The sequence below is a fragment of the Drosophila miranda genome, chromosome 2 (assembly GCF_003369915.1).
Source record: "Drosophila miranda strain MSH22 chromosome 2, D.miranda_PacBio2.1, whole genome shotgun sequence".
Classification (NCBI taxonomy): domain Eukaryota; kingdom Metazoa; phylum Arthropoda; class Insecta; order Diptera; family Drosophilidae; genus Drosophila; species Drosophila miranda.
In genome coordinates this window covers 384325-398380 of record NC_046675.1, presented here as the reverse complement: position 1 = coordinate 398380, position 14056 = coordinate 384325, and the positions used below count along the sequence as shown (strand labels likewise).

The window sequence follows — 14056 nt, the reverse complement described above, 5'->3', positions numbered from 1 at the left end:
GGCAGGAGATAGCTGCCAAAAAAACAAGAGATTAGCAACTTGGATAGGGATAAGCGTATACTTATATTTGCCACTTGGTGGGGATTTGGATTGGGATACAGTCACAAAGAAATTATATAACTTATGCTTATAAATGCTATAAATGCGAAAGTTAGAAGGTAAGTCGAACGGACAGAGCTACAGCCAGCAGCGAACCGAGACTGAGCAGACCCAGGGTAGAGGCTCCATCATCATCATTATCATCGTCATCATCGCCACCTGGTGTGGTGGTCTCCTCGTTGTCCAGCTGAGGATACACAAATGATACGCATTGGAATGGTATGATTTCAAGCGGATTTCTATGGTGCAGCACTTACAGCCAAAAACAGTCGCTCCCGGAGCTCCTCGCACCGTCCGCGCTGGTTGTTGATAGTCACAGAGGCGCGGCAGAGGGATCCGGCCAGGCAGTCGCGATCGCAGCCGCGGTTAATCTGCGGATCGGCAGAAGTCACCCGGAACCGCCAGTACTACGAAACAGAACAGAGTTAAAAGCAATGACGATGGGGGAGGACTGCCACACACCTTCCTTATCAGCTGCGGATTATCGGCAAACTCATCCAGCAGTTTGTCAATGCCTGCTGGGCTGGTGTCCTGTGTGAACTCCTTGGCGAACTCGTACTCCAAGAACCACACGGGCTGCTTATCGGGTGTCAGATTGGCCTCAGTTAAGTTGAAGATGTAGGTGCGGTGATCGAGCACGCCAAAGTCCTTGGCGCTGATGTCGTAGACCCTGTAGTCGGGGTTCTTGTCGGAGTAGGTGGTCACTGCACCGCCGTTCCAGGCCACAGCGGTGGCATGGCCCTCCTCCGAGTAGTAGACAAATAGCTCGTCCTTGTGCGAGTGGCCGGTGAAGATGCCGCTAATTGTGCCGCGGAAGCGTGTGATGCACTTGTTGAACTCGCGGGCCCAGACGGACCAGCAGGTGCCATCGCCCGAGGGGATGTGGGTGAGAATGTGGACATACTCGCCCGCCTTCTCCGCTGCCAGAAGAGTGTCGTGGAACCACTGCAGCTGCGGGATCTTGTCCGTGCCGCTGTGGTACAGCCAGAAGTTGTCCGTGTAGCAGTCGTTGCTGTTCAGGGCAATGATCCGGAAGCCCTGGCGCGGGGAGACAGTGTAGTAGCCGCCCTTGAGGATCGTCTCCTTGGTCTCGACCGGCAGCCACTTGGACCAGTCGTTGTACAGGTGCTCGTACAGCCACTTGGTGCTGACCTCTTCTGGCACACCCTCGGGACTGAAGCTGAAATATAAGATACGATAGGATTGGAAATGGGAGAGGCACAGCACAGCACAATATAGAATGGAATGAGGAATTTAACTACTTACAGGTTGAGTGGATGGGGCTCGTGGTTACCTATGCAGGGGTAGATGGGAACATCGGGGTATGCCTCGTTTAGGCGGCTGCTGACCTTGGTCAGCACTTCGGTATTCTTCTCCACAGATGTGGCCCAGACCATGTGATCAACAATGTCTCCGGTTTGATAGACATAGTCGCACTTCTCAGTGGCCACGGCATGATCAAGGGCCGATTCAAAGCTGTGCCAGGGCAAGTCGCAGTCGCGGTAGTCGCCCCAGAAGCCTGCTGCCTCGCTGGTCCCCTGCGCCGTCTCCTGGTTCCGTTGGCAGCACATGGGCTCAGCGCAGGAGGCGAGGCTACCGGGCTCGTACAGCGGGTCGTGGTGGATGTCGCTGAAATGACAGATCTTTATGTCCGAATCGGTGGCCTGAGGGGGGTCCGCCTTGGGGCCGGTGATGGCCTCGCCTGTGGAGTCCACCGTAAGTGTCCAGTTGTAATCCTGGTTGGAGCCAGTGTTGCAGAAACTGAACTCCATGAACAGCGAGCAGAAGCTCTGCGAGTCAATCTCAGAGTTGCGCATGATGTATTCGACGCTGGGCAGGTTGGAGTCGATCAGACCCTCGCACACCTCCTCGGTCTGCAGGTTGAGGCGCTTGCACACGTCCATGGCGAACTTCTTCATGAACTCTGCGCTGTCCTCGCCGTGGAGTTCACCGTCCTCCTCCCGGATGGTCTTGGCAAAGACGCGCATCACTGAGCGGCAGGCGACGCACACGAAGAAGCTGTCGCGCGTTTCCAGTTCGGGCAGGTTCCGCGTGAAAATGTCCTTTTGGCTGTGCGAATTGGCCAACTGCGCGGTCAGCTTCTTGAAGGCCGGCGTTTCCACACCCGTCTTCATGTAATTGATGTATTCCTTCGCGAGCCGATCCGCCACGTCGTCCGCAATGGCGGACAGCACCTTGTCGTCCACCTCGAAGTCCACGGGCACACCTGGCAGGTTGACCGCAGATGCGACCAGCGCACTGCAGAGCAGCAAGAGCACGATTCCTTTCATGGCCGTCGTTCGCTGCACAACTGAGGGCGTCGCACCTGCCGAAGGTCCACTTATAGCTTCGCCGCAGCTTATCCGCCCGTAGTCGGTTCTTATCTTCCGAACTACTGATGGTCAAGCCATTCACAAGAAAGGGAAAACGCTCACAACGTCAAAGATTACCATAATCTCTCGCATTCCACCTGGGAACTTTTATTTTTGGCGCTGTTATGGCTTTCTCGAGTGCCTCTGGCTCTAATCTGCCTCCGGTGGGGCAGATTGTATTGCAGCCCCTCATACAAATGTTTTGCCTGCCGACTAAGCCCAACTCGGCAGGAACAGCCCCAAAGCACCAGAATTAGTCGCTGCTAGGCTTGCTCCCTCACCAATTCATCCTGAAGCAGCTTCCACTCCAGATGTCCCTGCTGGGAGCTCCAGTACCACACCACTCACTATTATAATCAGAAAGAGATCTGGCACAGATAGCATGACCTTAACCCGAGGCTTGGCTTATTTCCTAGTATACAAAATTGATATAAAGTAGTTAACTTCAATTATGTTTTGCACCCAAAAATTTCTTTATAAACTCGCTCTGTCCTCGCCGTGGGGCTCACCGTCTTCCGTTAATTTAAAAAAATTCCACCTTGGGTCAAATCTACGGAATCTACGTAACGTAAATATATAAATATGTAGCTGACATGTATCAAAATGTGTATACATGTAAAATTTACCATAATTCCCGAAGCTGAGATCCACACTTTGCGCATCTCTAGAAGTTCCAAATTCATTTTCGATAAATTTGAAAAACAGCTGACAAAAAACAAAATGTCCAGATACGAAAAACCGCAAAATCAAGTTACCGGAGTTGCAGAGACGTTTTGAAACAAAACAAAACAATAATTTTAACGCGAGAAGAACCGACTTAAGTCTGGTATATTTTGAAAATGAAACGGTATATATTGGTATATTTCTGATGGTCAGTCGGTCCTACTGCTGCACCTCTCTTACCGCGAAAAAATGATAATTTGGAATGGAATATTGCCCCAGGGGTATGGACAACAGCCAAAGCAACTTGCAAGATTCATAGGCACCACACCTCGGCGAACCCTCTCAATATACCTTTAAAACAAAAAGCCGATTTTGTCTTCAAAGTATATTGGGCAAAAGGGTTGATATTACCTTCCATGCGTTGCGTTTTCTGGGCCGTTGTGCTTGTTGTCCATACCTTTTTTCCTCACGCATTTCGAGGCGCACGATTTCAAAGAATGGCCGCAGACCCAAAATGGCAAATATAATAGATCAGAGTTTAATCGGATGATTAATTATAGGATTTTGTTATATTTTTGACATAATTTATGGTTTTTCTTCGATTTTTCTTTGGGGAACCAGTCCCACCCCACTCAAACCCAATTTATAGAGGAGTCAGCTCCACCGAGGCGCGGAGGAGTATATCTATCTAATATATGCCATATTCACAGCTGCCTGATGTCTCCACAAATGCATATAAAAGTTCTCTGGTGAAGCCCACTGTCCAAGTGAGCGTGTCCGAGGGTCGATTGATCAGTGGGACCACAAGCCATGATACATTACCACTACCATGTAGTGGAGAAAATCATACAGAAAATATGTGTGCAAAGATATATATACAATACCTATTGAGACACATTTATTTCCGCATACCCTGGGAGACGGATATTACAGAGTTAAAGATATGTTTGTAATCTCTTAAATGAATGCATAAACTAGTCAGTCTCTGTTATAAAGCTATTTCAACGAGCGTTTGCAGTTCAAGGTGGCTTACGAAGGCCAAGGATGAGTAAAGGTAACGAAATCAGCTTGAAAAACAGAATCTGTATATAAATCAAATGAAGTAGGGTATAGAGATGTCAGAGCGGATACCTGTTGACCAGCAATGACGTAACATTCCATACACACTTACGTTTTAAACCTTATTTTAGACACAATCCAATAAAAGGGAGTATTTAAAATAAGCTAGTCAAGTAGAAAATAGGTTCATTAATTGAATAAAATTCTGTGGGCATAGCTAAATGTTCTATCTAGCTAGTAATGTTCGACGGAATATCAAAAAATAGGAATATGTATGATGGAACTTGAATAATTCGTCAGTATATTTACGGTATATTTTAAAAATAAAACAGTATATTTCTGAGTGTCAGACAGTATATATCATCAATAAGTCCGCGGTCACACTGGTCACACTGTTCCCCAGTGAGTTTTATAAATATTCCAAAAGGCGATAATAATCCGATGCTAGCTCCAACTCTCTTCAGCATCAAGGATAGTGAATTGTGAGCGATCTGCTCTGCCTTTTCATGCTCGGACTGTGATTACGCCAGCAGCAACGCAACAGACAGACAGGGAGCTGTCGCTGAGACGCAGAGCAGAAGTAGAGGCAGAGGCAGTGACGCCATTTTCTGTGCGAATAAAGAGCAGGTGGGGCCACACCACACCACACCACAACACAACACACCACAGAGACACACACGAGCTGTGCTGGCTCGTGACCAACTGCAGCGTTTGAGATTAGAGCACGCTCGAGTGGAGAGGAGGGGAGAGGCATGAGTAGCCTAATCAACTTCCTCAACCCCAAACTCAAGCCTTCCGTGGAATGCGAGGCCGTGTGCGAGGACGGCTACACGGCGGACAACCTGATAGCTAACGATGGGGAGCAGCTGGAGCGCGGCTTTATGTGCTTTTCCGTCTGCAAGCCGCCCGTCGAGATCGTCTTTGACTTACCCAAAGCCATCGACATGAAGGTTATTAAGCTGTGGCACACCTCCGGAGCCTTCCGGTCCACGGCCTTCGAGGTTCACAGCAAGTACGACGGCATCTGGGAGCGTGTGGCGAACGTTCGCGACCTGGCTAAGGGTGTTGACTCGGTCACGTTCTGTTACCAGAGCGATTACAATTCCCGCAGCAGTGCGGCCGCCGCCCAGCAGCAGAGCGAGAAGGTGTTCTTCTTTAAGACGGCTCACAAATTACTGGCCAACACAAACAGCGTGAAGATCGTGATCCGCGCTACGGAGCGCTGTCCCCCGGTGCTCCGCAAGATTCAGATCTGGGGCCTGCCTGCTCGCTCCCTGGACAAAGGCGACCGCGAGCTGATGAAGACCATCTGGAGCGAGATTAGCGATCCGTTCGGGCAGCGGGACCAGGCTCAGCACCCAGCCGGACAGCGGTCCCCCTCTCGCCACATACCTGAGCTGCGCGAGCAGTCGACGTTGTCGTTACCCGAAGAGTTCCTCGACTCCATCACCTGGGAGCTAATGGTAAGATCCCGTGTTGTAATACAATCTCCTCCCCAAATTGTTGCTCACGGATTTCCTTTGCTTTCAGATCTTTCCCACTGTGCTGCCCTCCGGCAAGGTGGTGGACCAGTCCACCATCGACAAGCACGCCGTGGAGGAGGGCAAGTGGGGTCGCCAGCCCTCAGATCCCTTTACAGGTCTCGAATATACCTCACAGCGCAAGGCAGTAATGAACCTCGCCCTCAAGGCGCGCATCGAAAAGTTCCTAATGGAGAACTCGGAGCACTTTAAGACGGTGCCCCGATCGCTAGGCAGCTCCCGAATGCGCCGCCGCCACGCCTCCCAGTTCGCCAGCAGCATGTGCCAGCCGGGGCAAGGTAGCTTCGCCGCCGGGACCTACTCCTCGCTATCCAACGCGTACAAGCACCAGCAGCGCAAGACGAAGTCCACCGTCACCTTCACGGCCACCTCCTCATCGGCGGCCTTCCTAGGCCAGTCCCCCGCCTCGCCGCCGGCTGCGAAGCGGGCCAGACACAGCCACCACTCAGCCTGTGCCACTGTCACGGCCAGCAGCGTTCACCAGTCGCTTGCAGCCGCATCTACCTCGACGACAGGTCCGTCTTCCATCGACCAGGCCCTCCAGCAAGCTCTCCAGAAGATCACCCGCTTCACCCAGGTCGGATCCGTTGCCGGATCGGGAACCCCACCCCGCTGCATCAACTGCCGCAGCAGTCAGTTCGGCTACGAGATACGCACCTGCCAGCATCTGGTCTGTCGCGAGTGCCTCGTCCTGCTGTCGTCGACCCAGCACTGCGTCTGCAAAGTCAGCTTCCGGGGAGCGGACGTCGAGCGCTACCACAAGCTGCCATAGTACCGTAGTGGATGGACATTGACTTGGACCCCTTTTCGTAGTCGTACCGTAGTTTAATGCTTCGATCTAGGTTCGTTTGTAAGTGCTTTTGTTGCCAATCCAGGAACTCCGGCCTGCAGCTGTAACCTGCAACCTGCGACCGTTTCTCCGACCTGTAATTGCAATAATTTCCTTTTTGGCAATCGTAACAATATGCTCTCCGGCCGTCTGCCCATCATTGTTCAGTTGTAAGTGAATCGCTTTAGCCCCATGGCCTCAACCTACGATTAGTTATAATCATATCAGAGTCGATTTTGGGAGGGGTGGTGAGAGCGGAGTGAAGTAGAGATTCAGATTCAAGCCAAAATGTGTACACTCAAGTTGGTGCGGCATCCATAACCACGGATCGATCGGGCGATCCCAATTTCAGTATGTATCAGTATCAGGTCACTTTTAGTCATAGAACAGATTAGCATATAGAGCGCGCATAGTTTTTGTAGACCATTTATACAATCCCTAAAAAGACAGGATATTCAGCGCGTGGTTTATATATTCATACCAATTATATAGAATAAAAAACAATAAAAACTAAAGCACCATCATCCTGTCAAGCCACACGGCTCTTGAACCTTTCTGTCTAATATTCAGTATGCATTCAAAACATAAATACATCTACCTATTATGGTAATTTAGGAAGAGGAAGGAAATTAGTAGTAAAAAGCGAAAGACCCTAAGAGGGATTTTTTGAAGACGACTCTTTGAGACCTTTTCATCAAATCCGTGAATATCTTCTCTGCTTTTTTAATTGTTCTCGTTCCAATTAATACACTTTCCATAAGATAAAGATTTCTGTTAAAATGCACATCCGAATTTCTCTACATGGCAAGTACACAGAGATGTTTGCGCCACGGAGTGAACCCAGAGTTGCAGATCCAGGGCTGCATTAAAATTGCGGTAAATTGAGAAATTGAACGTAAGGCGCTAATAAATACAAGATAAGAAACAACGCCAAAATGGCACGCTCAGTGCTGAGCTATGCCCTCCACAAATTTCAGACCGAGAAGGCGCAAAAGCTGATGTCAAAGGCGAACAATGCGACCGACCGTGAATTGTTTGCGGCATTTAACGCGGCGACCGTAAGTAAAAGACACCTCAAGCAAGCGGCCATTACATGCATTACATTGCAGAAAATAACCTCTGAGGATCTGCAGCGCGAGTACAGCAGCGAGGAAGTGAAGTCCCTGTGTCTGCGTACCAAAGTACGCGTGAAAATGCACTACTTCAACTCTGTGTGGGACGCCAAATTGAAGCGGGAGAAGAAGGGACGCCTTGCGAATAAGTCCGATTCGGCCATAAACGCCATGCTCGTCAGAGCGACGAAAAAGGAAAAATATAAACCCTATACAGCCAAACATGTAGCCCAATACAATCACATAGCCAAGTGTGAGCTTAAAAGGAAGAATAATTTGCGATTGGATCGTTGGAAGCGAGAAAGGCGGACGTCACAGACATTGACACGTTCTGAGCCGGAATCACATGGAATTCAACCCGGAAATGTTTCGGCTGGGCTGGCATCTCCACCGGCACGATTTGAGCTGAAATTGCCGGATATGCCTGTATTATAACTGGAATAACTTGCGCAAACACCGGCAACTCAGTAATAAAAAAAAAAAAAAATTCTTAATTTTTATTGTCACAAACTATCTCTAGTGTTGAAATTACAAGACTCAGTGGCGCCATGGCAGTGTTTGTTCTTGGAACTAGTTTCGCAGGCAGTCTGGCAACCCCTCGTTCTTATAAAATTTGTAAGCAATTCAATTGGAATCCATTCGCATGTATTTCGCGGATTTTGAATGGAAGAGGCAGCGAATGGAACCCCGCAGTCGGCGCGGAGACCACGGCTTGGTCTGATGAGACGGGCGTGCCACACCACGCCTTTGTTGCGGCTGCAGCGGGAGGAATTGGGAACCACTACACCTACAGATCGGACAGAACAAGAGACTCCTCGCGCCCTTCCGCTGTCCACAAATAGTCGCAAACGCATCGGATTGTCCCGCATCCGTACGGAGCTGACCAAGAAGCGGCTGGAGTTCGCAGCCGTAAGCCAACTTAAGGAGAAGACCAGCGAGAAGGAGTCCACTCCAAGAGAAAAAGAAAACAAACCACAAGCAAAGAATAAAGCGGAACGTACAGTGGCCAGAAAGTTGCAAGAGGATGAAAGGGGCAAGATAGTAGAAGACAAGGACCGACTGGAAGAGGATGATGAAAGAGCCAAGATAGTGGAAGACAAAGAGCAAATGGAAGAGGAGGATGTAGAAGTAGTGGACAAAGAGCAAATGGAAGAGGAGGATGATGAAGTAGAACCACAGGACAGCAGAATCGCCGAGCTGCAGGCAGACATCGAGACCTGGCGGCGGGGATTCATAGCTACTATGAACGACCTGCAGGCCATGGTCGATCCCCGGCCGACAAAGAAGGCCGTGTTGATACAACTAGGTATTCCTCTCGAGATGCTGCGGTACCTGGAGGAGGACTGACACTCGGACAATGCTTCACGGTGGCAAAATGTATTACTCCGCAATAAAAACAGATTGTGAACAAAACTTAAGTGCAAACTAGTATTTATGGGGCCGCACGGGCCTCTCCGGATCGAAGAGCTTTGGGTCCTGCAGGAAGTCCAGGTCCTTGTGGTAGCCCGGCATCAGCAGACACTGCTGTGCCCGCAGAATGGCCCGCTCAACATCCTCCTGCTTCTGCTTGCATAACCCGGTTATGTGGCGTCCGTAGATGCGTCCCGTGTACGACGACTGGAACTGTGACAGCAGCCGAACATTCTTGTAGTGCGGGGTGATGTTGTTCTTGCACAGTATGCACTGCTGAGGGTCCTTCTCGAAGGGATTCGTTATGTCAATCGGTTCATCCGAGTCTCGTGTTGTGGTTTTGCTTTCCGCACTGCCGGCCTGGGCATAAAAGCGCGTTGCAGGCCGGGCCAAACGGCTGCCAGCTAAATTGACAACTGTAGCTAGTGGGCGAAGGTTGGATTAGACGTTTCCCAAATAATTAGACAATTTACTTGCCATTTTGTGCAATGAATTTAGTTATTTTTAACATTTTCAATGTTGTAGAGCTGTAATCGCGGAAAATATACGATTTGACCGTCAAAAATATACCAAAATATATCGTCTCATTTTAAAGATATACCGTAAATATACTGACGAATTCAAGTTCTATTATACATATTCCTCGATTTTGATATTCCGTGGAATATTTTTAGCTAGATAGAACATTTAGCCATGCCCACATAATTTTATCCAATTAATGAACCCATTTTCTAATTGACTGGTTTATTTTAAACACTTGCTTTTATTGGATCTTGTCTAAAAAAAGGTTTTAGCGAAATAGGTCAAAACAAATAAAACGTAAGAGAAAAGTCCGATGTATCAGTAATTTACACCGTAAGTACACATCTACATACATTCTACACAGAGACTAGTGTTGCTGTTGCAACAGCTGTTTTAGCACGTTTTTCGTTTGTTTATAAAAAAAAGTGGAATAAGATGAAGCCGAAAACACAAAAGTCGCAGGGAAAACCCAATAAAAAGCCAACACACAGCAAGGCCAAGGCCACGCAATGGCAGAAGCCAAACTTTAAGCAGAAGCACAAGGCGAAGCCGAAAACAGTATGTAGAAGCAAAATGCTATGCCGCCCGCCTCTCACACATTACGCACTGCATTCCAGGATAAACCAAACAAGCCCGAGATCCGCCAAATGATCCGTCAGCAGAAGGCGGCCAAAGCCGAGGCTGAGCGCCAACAGGTGCGGGCTGAAAAGGAGGCCCGCATTAAGGCCTACAAGAAGCAGCGCCTCGAAAAGACCAAGGCCATCAGCAAGCGCACCCAGCGCGGCCAGCCGCTGATGAAGGATCGCATGCAGCTGCTGCTCAAGCAGATCGAGGAGATGAAGCAACGCTGACACCTCACCTCATTACGCGCCTGACTGGGTAAGTCAATCTCCAGGGCGGGCCGGCTCATCGGCAGTTTCCGCACACGCTCCGAATGAAAATTAAATTTAATGCAACCTGTAATAAATTCGCATGTCTCGTGCTTCCGGCCGTGCGGCAACGCAACCCTTTGATTAGTTGCGATTGTTCACTCCCACGAGCTATGCAAATTTTTCGCGGGAAATTGCTTCTCCCTTGCCCTTTCGCGCCTTATCGGGTGGCACTGGCGTCTGCATCCTGTGTACCTGTGTGCCCCAGCAACCCCATCCCCGTTGAAGACCCCAGCTGCCATTGCCGCGAGGCGTCTCCGCTAATTCCCTCGCGTATTCGCCAAAGCCAAACAAAGCAATTTGTTGTCATCTGCACTGGCAGTTCTCTTCAATTTCCACCAAATTTCGGGCATAATAATAAACTTTTATGCGCATTCCGCTGGCATAACATCCGCTTCCGCCTGGCAGGAGGATGGAGTGGTGTAAGTACTCCCTCCACAATCCTGAATGACAATCAGCATGCGGTCTCATATCCGCACCATCGCATCCAAGGCAAACAAAGCGAAGCAAACTTTCACTTTTCGGATATTGCGAAACTATTTCTCTCGCCCAAACCTCAACCCTTTGCCACCCGCAGCGTGTGCGGCGCTCCGCGGCGCGTAGCTCGAACCGTTGACACAAATCGCACTAAATCAAAAATTATACTTTATACAAATAAAACGACGAAGACGACTAGAACGACTAGGACGAGGACGTTGCCAGCCCAGCGGAAGTCGCTAGACCCTGTGGCCATAAATCTCATATAGTCAAATATTGAATTACGCAGGATGTGCTGGAGAGGGAGATGCTCGAGGGATGGGCTCTAGGATAGAAAGGGTTCTTTCCAGCCATGCAATTCGCATATTCCCAATTTAGTGGGTCAGAAGGATGCTCGTGCATATGTCCTAGGTCCTGTGTCCTCCCCTCTGTACCAGTACGAGTGCGAGTACGGGTATGGGACATTTTCCGGCTATTGCTTTGTTCTGTTTATTTAATAAAAATTTGAAGTTATGAGTGCCCTGCCCTGCCCTTGGCCCGGGAGAGGGTCGCAGGGTCGTTTATGTGTCGATAATGAATAGTTATGGCTGCTCGGGCAGTGGGAGGGGTGGCGATCGCCGGGAGGGGGTTAATGCTTTGTTTGGGTCGCTTATAATGCAATTTATGCATGTTTATGTTCGAGTAGTCGACACTCGAGTGCAGGGGCTGTCACTGTGAGTCTCCCCGTCAATGGGATGGGTTGAGCTAGCTCTTGCGAGTAGATCTGGTATTCTGGGTATTCCATTCAATTCACTCGGGGGTTTACTTTCGGATTTATTGATAAGCACGCCCTAGTGGTAAAATCCAAACAGATAACAGCCTCATTGATTTCATCATCATCATCATCATTATCATCGTCAGCGTTTCGGTGATTTTATATAATTCGGGAGAATTCCCAATGACATAGATGGTTAATGTTTAGGAATTCCGACTCTTCGCCCGATGATTTATTTAAGAACGGTCATCGGCTACACCGCAGTAATCGTTTAGCTCTCAGCCGCGCTCAGTCGAACCATAAATATTCGCACTAAATATGAAATACTTCAGGTTCGGGTGGCTTCTGTTGTTGGCGTGCCTGGTCCTCTGCTCTGGCGATGCCTTCGCGGCCCCCAAGCCGAAAGGCAGAGCCAAACCGAAAATAAGGATTCCCAAAATTAACATTAACATCCATCATAATAGTAAGTTGTGTCGTGTGTTGTGCCAAGCCAACAAGCTATTCGTTCGTTCTATTCCTTCTACTTTTAGATATCCACATTGGCTAGGATCGGACTCACTGGCTTTGGATAATAGTCGTAGCTTAACTTAATTTAGCCTTAACTTCTTTGCGATCCAAGAGACCCTCAGTACACATAATCGTACTGTTAAGGATGATTATGGCCATTATATGGTTATATGGCAGATCCATATAGTTTTCTATGAACTCTTTCAGAGTTTCAGAAGAACCATCGGAAGCCGGTTAGGGTAACCATTACAAATAAAGCTAAATTGTAAGATATTGTACATATAAACAGCGTTTAAATATGAAATACTTCAGGTTCAGGTTCAGGGTGGCTTCTGTTGTTGGCGTGCCTGGTCCTCTACTCTGGCGATGCCTTCGCGGCCCCCAAGCCGAAAGGCAGAGCCAAACCGAAAATAAGGATTCCCAAAATTAACATTAACATCCATCATAATAGTAAGTTGTGTCGTGTGTTGTGCTAAGCCAACAAGCTAACAGATCGTTCTATTCCTTCTACTTTTAGATATCCACATTGGCTAGGATCGCACTCACTGGCTTTGGATAATAGTCGTAGCTTAACTTAATTTAGCCTTAACTTCTTTGCGATCCAAGAGACCCTCAGTACACATAATCGTACTGTTAAGGATGATTATGGCCATTATATGGTTATATGGCAGATCCATATAGTTTTCTATGAACTCTTTCAGAGTTTCAGAAGAACCATCGGAAGCCGGTTAGGGTAACCATTACAAATAAAGCTAAATTGTAAGATATTGTACATATAAACAGCGTTTGTATTCGTATTTAGCGTTTTGTTTACTTGAATTATAATGATTTATGTACTTCTCTATTGTGATTCAGTTCCCTCTTCCGTTCCCCATTTTCTGTTGACTAGCAAGCACTTTTCTGCAGGTCGAGAGGCACATTTCTTAATTACAATTTCGGCAACCCAGAAGAAGAGGTCCTTCCCCTCTCCAATCCAGATTTACATGCGAAACTTGTGCATAGCATAACTCAGGGGCTTTCCAATCTTGTTAACGATTCGGTATGCTAATTAAATTCTTGGCAAAACAGAAGCAGAGGGAAAGTGAATTTTCACTTTCGTTAGGGGCTGCGATAAGAAAAAATCTGGCTGGAAATTAACACCCGACCATGGACCATGGGAGAGATTCGCTCTCGCCGAACCGTAAAATGTTTCCCTCACAACTTGGCGCTGATCCTGTTCCGAAGGACCAACTTTTGGTTCAGAATTTATGGCTATCTTTGGGATGGGAATGGCTCTGACTGGGAGATGGGGTATGGGGAACGGGGACAGGATAGGGTGCAGTTGCTCTTATCTGGCTGAAATATTAACGGTTTAGGCTTAATTACAAATGGCGACGCTGCCGGCTCGGCTCGGCTCGGCTCGGCTCACAAATTAACTGTACAAGAAAAAGAAGTGGCAACTGGTCCACGAGGACATGGGACACGGGACACAGGACACAGAAGGGAGACTATGAGACTGGGAGACGTACGATTGAATGGCGGGGGGCATGCAGCCATTAGGGTAATTATTTACAACAATTTAAAATTTTACACATGAACAAACCGAATGGCAATAAAATGGCGCCGCAACAACAAAATATCAAAATGTTTTGCATGCACTTTCCGTGTTTCGGTGTGGTTCGGTTCTGCTGGGTTCTGTTTTTGTTTCTGTTTCAAGTGCTGCGGCTCGTAAATTACCAAAGTGCGGGCTGTAAATCACAGGACTCCGCCCCGCCCCGCTCCGCCCTGCCCCTGCTCCACCTC

General features: G+C 48.4%; 7 protein-coding genes across 12 annotated transcripts; 5 read left to right on the top strand and 2 right to left on the bottom strand.

Moving 5' to 3' along the window:
* Positions 1-39: 39 nt before the first annotated feature.
* LOC108157584 (sphingomyelin phosphodiesterase) lies at positions 40-2485 on the bottom strand. Its single transcript, XM_017289708.2, has 4 exons — positions 1366-2485; positions 562-1279; positions 357-506; positions 40-286 (listed from the first exon to the last, which is right to left on the bottom strand). The coding sequence occupies exons 1-4, from the start codon at positions 2388-2390 to the stop codon at positions 152-154; spliced, it is 2028 nt and encodes a 675-aa protein (XP_017145197.1). The 5' UTR covers positions 2391-2485; the 3' UTR covers positions 40-151.
* Positions 2486-4507: 2022 nt separating this feature from the next.
* On the top strand, positions 4508-7100 carry LOC108156980 (RING finger protein 37). Of its 2 annotated transcripts, none has more exons than XM_017288773.2 (3): positions 4508-4595; positions 4658-5656; positions 5724-7100. In XM_017288773.2, exons 2-3 carry the CDS (start codon positions 4946-4948, stop codon positions 6504-6506), a joined length of 1494 nt encoding a protein of 497 aa, XP_017144262.1. In that variant the 5' UTR covers positions 4508-4595; positions 4658-4945; the 3' UTR covers positions 6507-7100. The 2 variants fall into 2 exon arrangements, with proteins under 2 accessions (XP_017144262.1, XP_017144261.1); XM_017288772.2 differs by having other exon boundaries at positions 4537-4595; positions 4642-5656.
* Positions 7101-7432: 332 nt separating this feature from the next.
* Positions 7433-9089, top strand: LOC108157258 (telomere-binding protein cav-like). The gene is made up of 2 exons (XM_017289235.2): positions 7433-7621; positions 7673-9089. Exons 1-2 carry the CDS (start codon positions 7499-7501, stop codon positions 8108-8110), a joined length of 561 nt encoding a protein of 186 aa, XP_017144724.1. The 5' UTR covers positions 7433-7498; the 3' UTR covers positions 8111-9089.
* Positions 8396-9022, top strand: LOC108157257 (eukaryotic translation initiation factor 3 subunit A). The gene has a single exon (XM_017289234.2). The coding sequence runs from the start codon at positions 8396-8398 to the stop codon at positions 9020-9022; it is 627 nt and encodes a 208-aa protein (XP_017144723.2).
* Positions 9037-9662, bottom strand: LOC108157259 (28S ribosomal protein S18c, mitochondrial). Its single transcript, XM_017289236.2, has 2 exons — positions 9563-9662; positions 9037-9507 (listed from the first exon to the last, which is right to left on the bottom strand). Exons 1-2 carry the CDS (start codon positions 9594-9596, stop codon positions 9101-9103), a joined length of 441 nt encoding a protein of 146 aa, XP_017144725.1. The 5' UTR covers positions 9597-9662; the 3' UTR covers positions 9037-9100.
* A 325-nt stretch (positions 9663-9987) lies between these two features.
* LOC108157262 (thyroid transcription factor 1-associated protein 26) lies at positions 9988-13046 on the top strand. 4 transcript variants are annotated; one of them, XR_001775169.2, is made up of 4 exons: positions 9988-10165; positions 10225-10486; positions 12587-12724; positions 12792-13046. XR_001775169.2 is itself a non-coding variant. In XM_017289242.2 (3 exons), the coding sequence occupies exons 1-2, from the start codon at positions 10043-10045 to the stop codon at positions 10456-10458; spliced, it is 357 nt and encodes a 118-aa protein (XP_017144731.1). In that variant the 5' UTR covers positions 9988-10042; the 3' UTR covers positions 10459-10486; positions 12792-13046. The 4 variants fall into 4 exon arrangements, 3 of the variants coding, with proteins under 3 accessions (XP_017144731.1, XP_017144732.1, XP_017144730.1); XM_017289242.2 differs by lacking the exon at positions 12587-12724; XM_017289243.2 differs by lacking the exons at positions 12587-12724; positions 12792-13046 and adding an exon at positions 12100-12188.
* On the top strand, positions 10515-13046 carry LOC108157263. 2 transcript variants are annotated; one of them, XM_033389546.1, is made up of 2 exons: positions 10515-12230; positions 12792-13046. In XM_033389546.1, exons 1-2 carry the CDS (start codon positions 12086-12088, stop codon positions 12806-12808), a joined length of 162 nt encoding a protein of 53 aa, XP_033245437.1. In that variant the 5' UTR covers positions 10515-12085; the 3' UTR covers positions 12809-13046. The 2 variants fall into 2 exon arrangements, with proteins under 2 accessions (XP_033245437.1, XP_017144733.1); XM_017289244.2 differs by lacking the exon at positions 12792-13046 and adding an exon at positions 12298-12552 and having other exon boundaries at positions 10520-12230.
* Positions 13047-14056: the final 1010 nt, after the last annotated feature.

Coding starts and splice junctions, on each gene's coding strand:
- LOC108157584 (XM_017289708.2), bottom strand. CDS start 2,390: ATGAAAGGAATCGTGCTCTTGCTGCTCTGCAGTGCGCTGGTCGCATCT. Junction 1,280..1,365: donor GAGCCCCATCCACTCAACCT/GTAAGTAGTTAA, acceptor CTTATATTTCAG/CTTCAGTCCCGAGGGTGTGC. Junction 507..561: donor ATCCGCAGCTGATAAGGAAG/GTGTGTGGCAGT, acceptor TCTGTTTCGTAG/TACTGGCGGTTCCGGGTGAC.
- LOC108156980 (XM_017288773.2), top strand. CDS start 4,946: ATGAGTAGCCTAATCAACTTCCTCAACCCCAAACTCAAGCCTTCCGTG. Junction 5,657..5,723: donor CCATCACCTGGGAGCTAATG/GTAAGATCCCGT, acceptor CTTTGCTTTCAG/ATCTTTCCCACTGTGCTGCC.
- LOC108157258 (XM_017289235.2), top strand. CDS start 7,499: ATGGCACGCTCAGTGCTGAGCTATGCCCTCCACAAATTTCAGACCGAG. Junction 7,622..7,672: donor CGGCATTTAACGCGGCGACC/GTAAGTAAAAGA, acceptor ATTACATTGCAG/AAAATAACCTCTGAGGATCT.
- LOC108157257 (XM_017289234.2), top strand. CDS start 8,396: ATGAGACGGGCGTGCCACACCACGCCTTTGTTGCGGCTGCAGCGGGAG.
- LOC108157259 (XM_017289236.2), bottom strand. CDS start 9,596: ATGTTAAAAATAACTAAATTCATTGCACAAAATG. Junction 9,508..9,562: donor TAAATTCATTGCACAAAATG/GCAAGTAAATTG, acceptor TTCGCCCACTAG/CTACAGTTGTCAATTTAGCT.
- LOC108157262 (XM_017289242.2), top strand. CDS start 10,043: ATGAAGCCGAAAACACAAAAGTCGCAGGGAAAACCCAATAAAAAGCCA. Junction 10,166..10,224: donor ACAAGGCGAAGCCGAAAACA/GTATGTAGAAGC, acceptor ACTGCATTCCAG/GATAAACCAAACAAGCCCGA.
- LOC108157263 (XM_033389546.1), top strand. CDS start 12,086: ATGAAATACTTCAGGTTCGGGTGGCTTCTGTTGTTGGCGTGCCTGGTC.